The following is a 14821-nucleotide window of genomic DNA, read 5'->3' as shown; positions in this document are numbered from 1 at the left end:
TGATATTTTGTAGAAAACATATAGTTATCAAAGTTGTCTTTCAGTTCACTGATAGAAAGATCTTTAGGGTACAGAAGATTATGACAAGAGAGCAGACTTAGAGCTGTTTTCGGTGGTAAGGGGTCACACTGAAATGTCTCCATGTCTGTTGTACTTGGGCCTCTAGCAAGCTTAACACAAATGTGCTACACAGAGTGTCACTCAAATTTATCCATGATCAAGAAGTTATGAGTAGAAATTGCAAGCAGAAAATAAAAGGATCTTCCAAGGTATATACCTAAGACTTCTAATAACATTTTCTCTTATATACATGGTACATGCGTATGCATAAAAAAAGTCTACATTAGAAAACATTGTTAAATAATTCTCAAAGGCAGATAATTTAATGTTTTCTTTATATACACTCTAGAGGCCTGGTGAATGAAATTCATGTGGGGAGCGGGGGGAGGGATCCCGCAGGGATTGGGCCTAAACCAGCAGTCGGACATCCCTCTCATCTGGGACCACTGGCTCCTAACCATTCGCCTGCCTGCCTGATCTCCCCTAACCACTCTGCCTGCCTGCCTGATGCCCCTAACTGCTCCCCTGACTGCCTGATCACCCCTAACCGCCTTTGCCTGCCAGATGCCCCTAAATGTTCCCCTGCCTGCCCCATCACCCCTAACCACCTCTGCCTGCCTGCCTGATCGCCACTGCCTCTGCCTGCCTCATGCCCCTAACTGCTTCCCTGCCTGCCTGATAGCCCCTAACCACTCCGCTTGCCTGCCTGATCACCCCTAACCACTCTGCCTGCCTGCCTGATGCCCCTAACTACTCCCCTGCCTGCCTGATTTCCCCTAATCACTCTGTCTGCCTGCCTGACTGCTTCTAACTGCCTCTGCCTGCCTGCCTGCCTGATGCCCCTAACCGCTCCTCTGTCTGCCTGATCGCCCCTAACTGCCTCTGCCTCAGCCCCCGCCACCGCAGCTTAGTCCGGAAGGACGTCCGGGATGTTGTTTGGCTGTCCGGTCTAATTAGCATATCATGCTTTTATTAGTATAGATTAGCAAAGAATTAGTAGAGGATTAAGTATAATTTTCCTTCAATATTAATTTGATTTGTAAACTGGAGAGTCTGATTATTATAGTAGCAAATGAAGCCAGAAAATATTAGCTATCAGTTATACAATAGGACTGTTTGTACTCAAAAAATATCTCAGATGCCTTGTCCTCAAACCCATGGTCAAATGCTATGGCCTTCTGTCCCAAAGCCCATTTTCCCCACACAGTCCATGTGATTCTCCCCGTGGCTGGGCACTTGCACTCCTGCTGCCCCAGGATGACTTGATTTCTGAGTCAGCCTCGACCTAAGCACAGCTTGGTTCTAACTCAATTTTCTCCCTTTTTGGCATCAACATTCTCTACAACCCTGTCATTTTGGGATTCTATAGTTTATTATGTTTGTTTTTTGTCCACCAATATAATTGTCAGTAAATAGGAACTTCTCTGAGGCTCAGTTTCCTCAGCTGTAAAATGGAACTCTAGCCTCAGCATTATACAACCGCATGTGCACTACAAGAAACATACCATGCAAAAAGCATTTCATCGCATCTAAATAACTGTTTTCTTGTTTTTTAAGGTTTATGCCTGGCTTTCTTTCAGTCTTCCACAAGTCACATCCCATGTCCCAGTGTGTGTTCTAAGGTACAAATCCAAAAAAATCCATGTTCTGGACCACTGACAGCAATTCGTCACACTCTAGCTTCCAACTTGCTCAACACGTAAAACAAGTACTACCGAAGGAGCTGCAGGGACTCCACCTCCGAGGCGCATGCTGTTTGTGATTATTCACAAGGAAGCAACCTTACTGTCAGTTTTATCTTGTCTTCTCATCATTGTGACTCAGTCCCTGCTGTCCCCATCTCCTCAAAGTATGTGGTTTGGTGCTGGTCTGGGAAAGCTTTACCGAGCTCCTAACTGCCTAGCTTACTCAGTATTACCTCCTCCGAAACCTAACACTGGGTATATGCCATAAAAAGCAAAGCAAAACGAAACCTGTCCAATCTTAACTATCTTAGATAATTCTATTTGGATTTACCACAGAATTAAATCAAAGAGTACAAGACTGGTCAATAGTACAAGTCATAGTAAAAACCTTAAAACTGATAGAATGTTTATGTATTTCACACAAATAAATTTTTTTTTCTATAATCCAAAAGAAATATTCTCTAACTCCATACCTAAAGGAGACATTTTGAAATTCATAGTACTTTCAATTCAAAGGCCATACACTTGAAGAGAATTCTTAATTAATACAGAAGTGTTCCTTGTTGGTCCTTTTGAATAGCATCAGAAGGCACCATTAAAACAGAATGATTATTATTTCTATAATATGTTTTCTTATTAAGAGTAGATAGAAAAAATGATGACGAACTTGCATCTCTACTTTTAAGTTCTCTTCTACTGTAAATCCATATTACTGCTCCAAGGGCAGCTTACCATAGAAGAAAGACAACCTCAAAGGTTATTCCAAGGATCCGACATAAAGAAATTAACTCTTCAGTCAACAATGGGTCTATAGCAATTTGAAAAAATGTAAAGCCAGGAAGAGCCTACATCTGAGAAGAAGACATCATTCTCTCTGTTCATATGAGCAAAAGTGGTTCTGAATCACGTTTGGCCTTGTTTATGTATGTATTCATCTAGCAGCACTGTCCAACAAGGTGGCCATTAAACACATGGAACTACTTAAAATAAGTTAATTAAAATTAAGTAAAATTTAAAATTGAGTTCCCCAGTCCCACTAGCCGAGTGCTCAATAACCACATGCAGTCAGTGGCTACCTCACTGGGTAGCGCAGATACACCACGTTTACATCATTGCAGAAAGCTCTGGTAAGTAGTGCTGTGTAGATTAAAACAGTGTCTCTGAAAGGCTAGATTACAGATCTACTAACTGTCATTCACTCAGGTTTTTAAGAGATGTAAAATTTGATAGGTAATACAGTGCGTGGTCTTTTTAGGTAGGGAAACCACATCTTTTTACCTGGGACCCTTCAGTCCGCAGGCCGCACTCTATCCACTCAGCCAAACTGGCTAGGGCAAGGGTAACCACATCTTGGCTTTTCTACAATTCTAGTATAGCTTGTATTTGTATTACTTGCAATAACATGACTCATTAAAGGTAAAAGTAAATGGTACAAATTAAATTATTTCAGTAGGACTTTTTATATAAATAAATAGACAGAATCCTTTGTCATACCCTGGTCCCAAATGTTGATGCAAGAAAACAAACAAACAAAAACAACCCATTTATATGGTGAGTGTAGCCAAGAAACTGCTCCTGAAAGACCTCTCCTTTCTCTAAGTAACTCTAGGTACCCCCATGCCTGTGTTGTCACTCACCGGAAGCTTGGGGCGTCTGAGCTGGGTGGAGCGGCGGAGCCGCCTCCCTGCTGACACCTGCAGGGAAGAAAGTAAACTCTCTGCACCACCACTGGGACTCCAACTCCCGACCACGTGGCAGCTCCTTGGCTTTCTACTGTGTCCAGGAGTGAGTCGCTCAGGGGCGCTTGAGATGAGCAGGGCCTGTGGGTCCAGTCTGGCCTCAGGGTGGGGAGACTGCACAGAACCTGGCCAAGACATGCAAGGGAAGATTTCATTCTGACTCATGATGGCACACACTAACAAATAATGATATTCCTAGGTAATCCCATGATGTAAATGCAGACACTAAAGGAAAAACGCCCAAGGTTACTTAGAAGAAAGTGGCCAAGGCAGGACTGAACCAGAACACCTGTCTCCAAAGTCCATACTCTTAACCACTAGGCTATACTACAGCTTCATTATCACTGTTGCTGAAAACATACTTCATGAAGTTGAAGCAGTAATACACTTTGAGCCATATTTTAAATTGATTAGAGAGTTCTCTTTTTCATATAATTCCCTCCAAACACTCATTTTTTAAAAAGTTTATCACCTATATTGTTTAAAAAATTGATTTTAGATAGAGGAAGAGAGAAAGAGAAAGATATTAAGAAACATCAATTAGTTGCCTCCTGCATGTGCCCTGACCAGAATCGAACCTGCCACCTTTTGGTGTATGGAAGGATGCTCCAACCAAGCCAAGGGAGATTCTGCTTGATTGCACTTATACAAAACAGGGTGAAAATCTGTCTGCTTTTCTATCTTTCTTATATTCTCTCATGCTGTCTGTCACTCCCAGCATTCCATTCAGTGCTGAATCAAGTAACATGGCGACTCGAGGCAGGTGCACTGGGAGACACAGAGCTTGGAGGGGTCCCAGGAGTGCACTTCATGCCTACAGCAAGGGAAGGTTGGTGGTTCCCTAAACTCATCTTGGCAGATGATCATGGCTCAGGGCCAATAAAGTGCCCAAAACAACCTCCAGTTTATAATCTCAAGTTTATGCAGCTCTTTTTATCCCAAGTGATACAGATATTGTGAAAAAGAAAAATGCATTTTAATAAGGAAAGAAGGCTTAAACAAAAATCTTAGGTAATTATAAAATGAGAACAGAAAAAAATCAACACTTATATGTATATATATAAAAGGCTAATATGCAAAATGTCCCCTCAGGAGTTTGACCAGGAGACTGGGAGTTCAATAGCTCGCTATGACGTGTGCTGACCACCGGGGAGTGATGCGGAACGAAGGAAGGCCCCGGTGGGCAGCAGGCAAAGGAAGGCCCCATCGGCCCTGATAGCTAGCTGGTCAGGCCTAGGGACCCTACCTGTGTACGAATTTCGTGCATTGGGCCTCTATTAATAAATTAGAATAAATATTAAAATTACATAAAATACTATAAAATATCACAACTAAATACTGAACTGAACTATAATTTCTTTAGGCACAGCAATAATACAAGATGTTCTAGCATATATATTAGCTGAATATTTGAAGTAAGACCAAAAGTAAACATCTTCCCTTATAATCCTTTCAAATATTACTACAAAGCATAAAACGTCCAAGCCAAAGAGAGTTACCTTGCTTTCAGGTGAATTATTTGTTAGACTCTTAAATCTAAACATCTGGGATAAGGTGATGTTTCTTCTTGGAAGGGGTGTGTCCCCAAAGCGCACTTCATGTGTTGTTCTTGAATCTTTGGCAACAACTTTCTTACAGAAATAAGTATTCAGAATAACAGGGCAACTTCCATTTGGGATAATAAGCTTTTGCCTGGAAAGGGGAAAAAATACAACAGTTTATTTGCAAACCTGGATTCTCCTTATGTTCTTGCAAATCAGGAACACAAAGAACAATGACTTGCCTGCTTCTACAGATAAAAGCTGCCCTCACATACTCAAGAATGACTGCCAATGGGTCTACTTTTACTTTTCCAGTGAAAGTTCTGTGTCAGGAGAGGGGCTAGTGCAGCCGTGGGCAAACTACGGCCCGCGGGCCATTTGAAATGAATAAAACTAAAAAAAAAAAAAAGACCGTACCCTTTTATGTAATGATGTTTACTTTGAATTTATATTAGTTCACACAAACACTCCATCCATGCTTTTGTTCCGGCCCTCCGGTCCAGTTTAAGAACCCACTGTGGCCCTCAAGTCAAAAAGTTTGCCCACCCCTGGGCTAGTGCCTGGGCTTTTCTCAGATCCTCCTACTCTGGTAGAAGATGGCCTTAGGATTCCTCAGGGAGAAATGCAGGGAGTGAGCAAAGACTATCAACAAGCTCAAAGAATTAGCCATTAAAATAAATGCTATTAATCTCTTAACCAAAGAACTTATACGCAAATTTGAATAGCCCAGGGGCACAGGCAATAGTGTGGTGATGGCCTTGGGAGGGGGCAGGTGTAATACTTTCAACAAAAAAATTTAAACATTAAAAATAAATAATAAATGCTATTTACAAATAACACCTTCATACATTCTGACAGGTCTAATCTTTCAAATACTGTATTTTTCTGTGTATAAGATGCTCCCACCCCAAACCCCGTTTCCAACCCAAAATTAAGAAATCAATATTTTTTGCCCTAGCCAGTTTGGCTTAGTGGATAGAGCGTTGGCCTGTGGACCGAAGGGTCCAGGGTTTGATTCTGGTCAAGGGCACATGCCCAGGATGTAGGCTGAATCCCTAGTAGGGGCCATGCAGGAGGCAGCCAATCAATGATTCTCTCTCATCATTGATGTTTCTATCTCTCTCTCCCTCTCCCTTCCTCTCTGAAATCAATAAAAATATATTTTAAAAAAAGGAAATCAATATTTTAAACATATTGCTGGTTTTCCCCTTAAGGTCTTCTTCTTTTTTTGGCATCTTAAGGAGTTGTTCTTTCTGTTTTTTCCACTCTCTGATCATACCCTTAGTGGGAGGAGGTCCAAATTGTCTCTCTGCAGCTCTATTTCCATGCTCTTTTGCATAGCTGATTGGATTCAGTTTGAATTTTGCAGAGTAAGACAATCACTTACTGGTATTTATCTTTTTATTTTTTAACATCTTTATGGGCTCAGAACACCCCAGTCCCTATTGCATCTGTGCACTCTCCCCCTCCACCTCCAATTACAGCATCAGCTGACGTCAGTAACAATAAGGCTCGTGATTGGAGGAAGCCTGTTTGACAAGGTATGGGCAGCTAAGCACCCTCACAGCTCCCTCCTCAGCTAACTTCAGTCTAACGATTTTAGAGAAAAAAAAACCAGCGTCTTAGCCCTGACCTGTTTGGCTCAGTGGATAGAGCGTCAGCCTGAGGACTGAAGGGTCCCGGGTTCGATTCCGGTCAAGGGCATGTACCTTGGTTGCGGGCACATCCCCGGTAGGGGGTGTGCAGGAGGCAGCTCATTGATGTTCCTCTCTCATCGATGTTTCTAACTCTCTATCCTTCTCCCTTCCTCTCTGTAAAAAATCAATAAAATATATTTAAAAACAAAACACACAGCGTCTTATACTGGAAAAATATGGTAACTCGACATCAAATATCAAAGGAATACACCCAAATGGACCATAGTCACAGACATGCCTCATATTTAAGTAGAGAAGTTTGGGAATATAAGAGACATTCTCCTGGTTCCTTTCAGACATCTGATTTGAGAAGACCCTAACACTTATGCCTCAAAACACAATGCTGCTTAGCATTCGGAAAGAATTATGACTTCCACTTCTGGGAAGATGGACTAGACATATGTCCTCCTATTTCTCTCATTAAGTACAACTAAAGTGCCTGACATTAGACATAAATAAATATAAGAAAACACTGAAAGGTGGAGAGGAGGAGGACAACAAGTTCCTGGGTTTTCTTTTTGCCTCTTATATTTCAGACTTGGAACGGAGGAACCTGAAAATCTGGAAACAGTAATGGGTACAGATAGGAAAAGCCTCCACAGAAGCTTAATCTCTTCAACCAAAGGACTAGGGAAGGGGCAGCCTAGTGAAACAGAAAGCTTTCAGAAAACAACTGCTCTCCTCTAGGCAAACATCACAGAAAAACTGTTACCCACCTTCACGCACACCAGCAAAGGGTCAGGGGGAACCCAGTCTTCCACCCTCATCAGCTTGTAATAGGGGTCTCCATACCAGTGGTCAGCAAGCTCATTAGTCAACAGAGCCAAGTATCAACAGTACAACGATTGAAATTTCTTTTGAGAGCCAAATTTTTTAAATTTAAACTATATAGGTAGGTACATTGTTATATACTTAATTAGGGTACTCCTAAGGCTTAGGAAGAGCCACACTCAAGGGGCCAAAGATCCGCATGTGGCTCGCGAGCCACAGTTTGCCGACCATGGCATAGCCCGTGGTGGTGGTGTGAGAAGGCGGGATAGGGGCTTTCATCCCTGCAGGCTTGTAAAGAGTTTCCCCACATACACACTATACTAGTAACAGTGGAGCCCACCTGGACTTCCACCCACACCTGACACTAGTATTCAAACATCCCTCCTCACCCCCCTGGCACAGAATGAACCAGGCCTGGCAGAATGTCAGGACTTCAACCACTGCCCAGCATTACTGAGGCCATCTTCCACCCTCCAACCTTTTCCAGTGTTATCAGTGGAAGCCAGGTGGGAGCAGTAACAAAGCTCCCTCCCAGCCAGGTTGATGTCAGTGGAAGCCTAGGAGGAAGATGGAACTCATGCTGCCCAGCAGTATCAAGGAGTCCTTTCCCCTTCAGATACCAATGGAGGTCAAGTGGGAATCTGAACTTTGACTTCCACCTGGCAGTAATAAGCAGCTCCCACTTCTTGTCTCAGAGCAGTACCAGACAAAGCCACATACATAGACTTAAATAAGGTCCAGATGTCAAATACCCCAAATGGACAGGTTGCCATAAAAAGTCACTTGTTATACTAAAACAAGGGAGGAAAAAAATCTCACCTTGAATAAAAAAAGGCAATTACTAAATGATAATGCTGAGATGAAACAGATGTTAGAATTATCTGACAAAGATATTAAGGCAGTCATAAGCATGCTTCAATGAACACTTATAAATGCAAACAAGACAAAAATAGAAAGTTTCAGCAAACAAATATACAGTCTTGGCAAAGAAATATTTTTAATGAAATTTCAAAACTATGAAATACAATAATTAAAAAAACCCTCAATAAATGGGTTCAACAGCAGAATGGAGGGACCAGAGAGAAGAATAAGTAAACTTGAAGATAAAATAATAGACTTTAACCAATATGAACAACAAAGAAAACACAGACTGAAAAAACAATGAGCAGAACCTCTAGATCTGTGCAAAGAAATACAAGTGGGAAAATATAGGTAAGTATAACAGGCTTTTCTACTCCTGTTGTTTTCGAAAATTTATTTGGATTTGATGCAAAATCATAACACTGTCTGATATGGTTCTAAATATATGCACAGGAAATATTAAGACAATGATAATATAAATGAGGACAATATAGGGATATAAGAAATAAGATTTCTACACGTCACACAGAATGGCAAATTGTTGACCCAGTAGACTGTGATAAGTATATATATAATGTAATGACTAGACTTGCAGTGATGGTGAACCTTTTGAGCTCGGCGTGTCAGCATTTTGAAAAACCCTAACTTAACTCTGGTGCTGTGTCACATATAGAAATTTTTTGATATTTGCAACCATAGTAAAACAAAGACTTATATTTTTTATATTTATTTTATATATTTAAATGCCATTTAACAAAGAAAAATCAACCAAAAAAATGAGTTCGCGTGTCACCTCCGACACGCGTGTCATAGGTTCGCCATCACTGGTCACTAGAGCAACCAATAAAATAGCTATAAAAAGAGATATATACAAAAACATAAAAAAATTAAGACAAAATTCTAAATAATGTTTAAGTAACCCACATGAAGCCAGGAAAAGGAAAGCAGAGAAAGGAACAAACAGAGAATAAGACAAAGAAAACAAAAGGTAGATTTAGTCCTAATATATCAATAATTGCATTAACTATAAATGGTTTAATTAAACCAATTAAAATATATATTACCAGCCCTGGTTGGGTAGCTTAGTTGATTAGAGTGTCATTCTGATACACCAAGGTTACAGGTTCAATCCCCGTTCAGGGCACATACAAGAATCAACCAATGAATGCATAAATAGGTGGGACCACAAATCAATGTTTCTCTCTCTCTCTAAAAAAGAAAAAAGATATAGATAGGATGAAACTAAAAGGATGGAAAAAATATATCATTTAACACTAATACAAATATAGTGCGAAGGAATACTATTACCACATGAAGCAGGCTTAAGAGCAAAAAGAATTATCAGAGACAGAGAGAGATATTAAATAATGATGAAAGGGTCAGTCCACCAAGAAGACATAGCAATCTTAAATGTGTGTGCACCAAACACCACAGATTCAGAATACATAAAGCAAAAACTAATGAAACTGGGAGGAAAAATCAGCAAACCCTAATTAAAGGGGGAGACTAGAACACCCCTTTCTCATTATTTAACAGAACAACTAAATAGAGTATCAGCAGGTTACAACTGCTCACATAGAAAGTTCAAATAATCAATAAAATAATTCCTAAAACTAATAAGTGAGTTCAGCAAGATCACAGCATAACACAAAACTAATTTGTGTTTCTATGTACTATCAATGAACAGGTGGACACCAAAACTAAAAATCTAAATAATTTATAATTGCAAAAAACAAAAAACTTTTGATATAAATCTAACACAACATGCACATGACTTGTATTCTGAAACTAAAAAACATTGATGAAATAACTCAAAGATTTTAACAAATGAAGAGAACTAAAATAGTCATTATTTGCACATGACATAATACTATATATAGAGAATCTAAAAATTTCACCCAAACACTATTAGAACTGATAAATGAATTTGGTAAAGCAGCAGGATACAAAATTAATATGCAGAAATCAGTTGCATTTTTATACACCAATAACAAACTATCAGAAAGAGAACTTAAGAAAACAATCCATTTACAATTGCATAAAAAAAACTAACCTAGGAATAAACTTGAACAAGGAGGTAAAAGACAAGTACTCAGAAAAGCATAAGACATTGAAGAAACAAACTAAAGAGAAACAAATAAATGGAAGTACCACAGATAGAAAGAATGAACATCATTAACATTTCCAAACCATCCAACACAATCTATAGATTCAATGCAATTCCTATCAAAATACAAATGGCATTGTTTACAGAAATAAAACAAATAATTATAAAATTTATAAGAAACTACAACAACAACAAAAAGCTACAGCAATCTTGAGAAAGACTAATTTGGAGGTATCATTCTACCTGATATCAGACTATACTACAAGGCTATAGTAATGAAAACAGTACGGTACTGGCATAAAACAGACCTAGAGATTATTAAATAATAGAGATCAATGGAACAAAATAGAGAGCCCAGAAATAAATTCACACCTATATGGTCAATTGATATATAACAAAGGAGGCAAGAACATACAATGGGGTTAAGCCAGTTTATTTCAATAGACTGAGTTGCGTAAACTGGATAAACACCAAAAGATGAAATTACATTACCTTTTCCATCATCTACAAGGAAAAACTCAAAATGGATTAAAGACTTAAATGTAAGACATGAAACCATAGAACTTCTAAAGAAAACATAGACAGTAAACTCTGACATTGCTGTTAGTAGTATTTTTTTCTGATATATCTCCTCAAACAAAGAAACTACCACCACTCCAAAATAAACAAATGTTACTGCATCAAACTAAAAAGTTTTTGCACAGCAAAGGAAACTATCAACAAAATTAAAAAAACAACCTACCAATTAAGATAAGATTTTCATCAATTATATATCTGATAAGGGACTAATATAAATTTTTTTTAAAAAAACTCATACAATATAACACCAAAAAAACAATCTGATTAAAACATAGGCAGAGGACCTGAATATACACTGCTCCAAAGCGGACATACAGATGGTCAATAGACATATGCAAAAATGTTCAACATCACTAATCATCAGAGAGATGCAAATTAAAACTACAATGAGGTGTCACCTCACACCTATCAGAATGGCTACCATCAATAAATCAACAAACAAGTGTTGACAAGGATGTAGAGAAAAGGGAACCCTTGTGCAATGTTGGTGGAATTGCAGTATGGAGGCCACTATGTGAAACAGTATGGAGGTTCCTCAAAAAATTAAAATAGAACTACCTTATGACACAGCAATTCCACTTCTGGGTATTTATCCAAAGAAGTCCAAAATACTAATTTGAAAAGATATATGCACCCATGTACACTGCAGCATTATTTACAACTAGAGGCCCAGTGCATGAAATTCGTGCACATGGGGGGGGGGGTGGAAATCCCCTCAGCTTGGCCTGCACCCTCTCCAATCCGGGACCCCTTGGGGGATGTCCAACTGCCGGAGCTGTCCCCTGGTGGTCAGTGCGCTCCCACAGCCAACCTCCTGTGGTCCCTCCCCCTGGCCGGCTGGCCCCGATCGGGACTGGGCGAGACGGCCCCAATCGCCAGCCAGGTCAAGGGACTCCACTCATGCACATATTTGTGCACCGGGCCTCTAGTATTTAATAACACTGTATTGCATAGCTGAAAGTTGCTAAGAGAGTAGATCTTAAAGGTCCTTATCACAAGAAAAAAAAGTTGTAACTATGCATGGTTGACAGATGTTAACTATACTTACTGAGGTGATCATTTTGTAATTTATACAAGTAGCAAATCATTATGTTGTACACCTGACACTAATGTTATGTCAATTATACTTCAATAAAAAATTCAACAGAAATAAAATTTGCAATAACCCATTTAATAATGTTTCTAAAACACTAGAATGATGCAACAAAGATCTTTATTTTCACCTTTAAAAGAAGGAAAAAACACAGTATTTCCCAAACATATACTTTAGGAACTTATTGCAAACATTACTCTATATTATAACTTAACTAGAGGCCCAGTGCACGAAATTCGTGCACTGGGGGTGGGGGAGGGGGTGGGGGGGGGGCTTGCCCAGCCTGCACCCTCTCCAATCTGGGACCCCTCGGAGGATGTCCGACTGCCGGTTTAGTCGGACATCCCTCTCACAATCCAGGACTGCTGGCTCCTAACCGCTCGCCTGCCTGCCTGATTGCCCCTAACTGCTTCTGCCTGCCAGCCTGATCACCCCCTAACCACTCCCTTGATGGCCTGATTAACACCTAACTGCTCTTCTACCAGCCCAATCGCCCCCAACTGCCCTCCCCTGCCGACCTGATCTTGCCCCCAACTGCCCTCCCCTGCTGACCTGATCTCCTCCCCAACGGCCCTCTCCTGCCAGCCTGATCGCCCCCAAATGCCCTCCCCTGCCAGCCTGGTTGCCCCCAACTGCCCTCCCCTGCTGGCCTGATCGCCCCTAACTGCCCTCCCCTGCGGCCTGATATCACCACAACTGCCCTCCTCTGCTGGCCAATTTGGTTCTGATTGGTCAGTTTCTATGCCAGCCAGCGTCAAAAGCTCTGCCTCCTAGGCAGCCATTGACTCCTCACACTTCACCCAGATTTGGTTCTGATTGGTTGGTTTCTATGACAGTCAGTGTCTCTGGGTCTATCAACAGGGCCTGATCAGAAAGGCGGGGCTGGTCAGCAGCGCTGGTGGAGGCCTGGAGAGAAATGGAGGTGCGGCTGCTGGAGAGAAAGAGAGAGGCAAGTGCTGATCAACAGCTGCCACAGAGGCTACAGATCAGACCCTGCTTCTCTCTTCAGGCTCTCTCCGGGCCTGATTTGCAGCCCCCTCAGCAGTCAGGCCTTGGTCACCGTGCCTGCAGCAGCAGCAGTCAGCGCTAGGTCGCCATAGCAACGCAGCACTGACTGCAGGACTGACTTCCGGTTGGTCGGCCTCCTGTTGTGACTGACCCAGGGTTTTTACATATTAGGATGTCTTTTCATTTTACTCCCTAAAGTATGCAAATCACCCAAAGAGCAAATTAGACTTGGTTATTCAATTTCTTTTGCACAAAGGTAATAAACCTAAAATAAAAGAAATATATACCCAATTTTACTTAACATTCCAAATACTAACAAGGAATTACCAAAAAAAAAAAAAAAAAAAAAAAAAGAATAGCTTAAGCTGAGTCAGGAAAAACGTTTTGTAAGTTTATTTGAGAAATAAATAAATAATAATCTCATATGTATATATGCCAAACCTTTTCATTTTTAAAAATAGTTTTTGCATTTAAGAAAAGCACATATACACCATGAACTATAAAAATATATTTAACTAAAACCCTATAAAAGTAAATATTTGAATGTGATTTCCTAAAGGGATTAAACAGTGCTTATTATTAGAAGAATCAGACAAGTTCTTCACACTTTAAGGATTTTATTACACAAAAAAATATCGACTTTAGACTGAATAGGAAAGTAATCAGGTAGATGCAAGACTAGTCAGAGGTCATGTTAAATAGGTATTCTCTCCCTCTTAGTTCCAATACGAGCAACTAAAACATTATGTGAAAATACCTGACGTGATGTATCATAGAATTGTACACTTAAAACCTATATAATTTTATTAAGCAATGCCATCCCAATAAATTTAATAAAAATATATTGTAAACATTCCATTCTCTTAGAGAATGAGGAAAAAGAGATCAACTTAGAGACAATGAGCTTTTCTATCTTTAGGAGTGTTATTGCAAAATAGCCTGAACGCTAAAGATTTGGGTCTTTGCCAATCCCAAATCTTGTTTTCACACCCCACTACCACCGAGACAGGCTACCCTGAGCATGTGCTAATCCTGCTTTACTGTGGACAAACAGGAGCCCAAAGGCCGCGTGGTACCTGGAAGCAGAATGACAAGTGCTGTGGTCTGGGAGAGAGAAGATGGACCTTGGAATCAGATAGACTTGGGCTTCAAGAAGGCCTGGGTGAGCCTGGCCTGCATCTCTCCCTGGGTTTTGTAAGAATTTAATCTAATTATGTGTGTAAAAGAACAAAACATGCAGTCGTCATTGATGAGTATTAGCTCATTTCTGTCTTCACAGATAAAGAAGAAACAGCAGAAAAGTACTGTTTCTCATTAGCTCAATGATTCTAAATACCAGGAAGCATACTTGCTAAAAAGAACTGTCAAAAATCAAAACAGACCTAAGAAATTCTCTCTAGACTGCAGTCGGAAACTTCCCTAATAAAGTGAACAAAGACTAGACCTGGAGTGCATTTTGAGTGGATGGTAAGAGGAAAGTCAGAGAGGTAGGTTTGGGAGGGGTGGAAGATAGTACGATATATAACAAGGAGTATGAATAAATACTCCCCCCATGCCTATGACTAAGTCCTAAAAACAGGTGTGCCTTGTTTAACAAAGACAAAACATTAAAGGAAAAAACTGTCTTAACATTGTTTTCTTTAAATAAACCTTTACCAAGTCATGAGTGGGAAAAACAGA

General features: G+C 40.2%; 1 protein-coding gene across 3 annotated transcripts in view; it reads right to left on the bottom strand.

Annotated features, from left to right (window-relative positions):
- Nucleotides 1-14821, bottom strand: part of SPIDR (scaffold protein involved in DNA repair) — a 289161-nt gene that overhangs the window by 88639 nt on the left and 185701 nt on the right. For all 3 annotated transcript variants that reach the window (XM_070391894.1, XM_070391895.1, XM_070391896.1), the window contains 2 exons: nucleotides 4984-5176; nucleotides 3383-3609 (listed from right to left, as the gene is read on the bottom strand). In XM_070391894.1, coding sequence (XP_070247995.1) covers nucleotides 3383-3609; nucleotides 4984-5176 — 420 coding nt within the window. The remainder of the gene's footprint in view (nucleotides 1-3382; nucleotides 3610-4983; nucleotides 5177-14821) is intronic.

The sequence above is a fragment of the Myotis yumanensis genome, unplaced genomic scaffold (genome assembly GCF_028538775.1).
Source record: "Myotis yumanensis isolate MYYU_CA2020_CCGP unplaced genomic scaffold, mMyoYum1.0.hap1 SCAF_15, whole genome shotgun sequence".
In the NCBI taxonomy this organism is placed as follows: Eukaryota; Metazoa; Chordata; class Mammalia; order Chiroptera; family Vespertilionidae; genus Myotis; species Myotis yumanensis.
The sequence above is the reverse complement of the archived record's forward strand: the minus strand, read 5'-3'. Positions and strand labels throughout refer to the sequence as shown.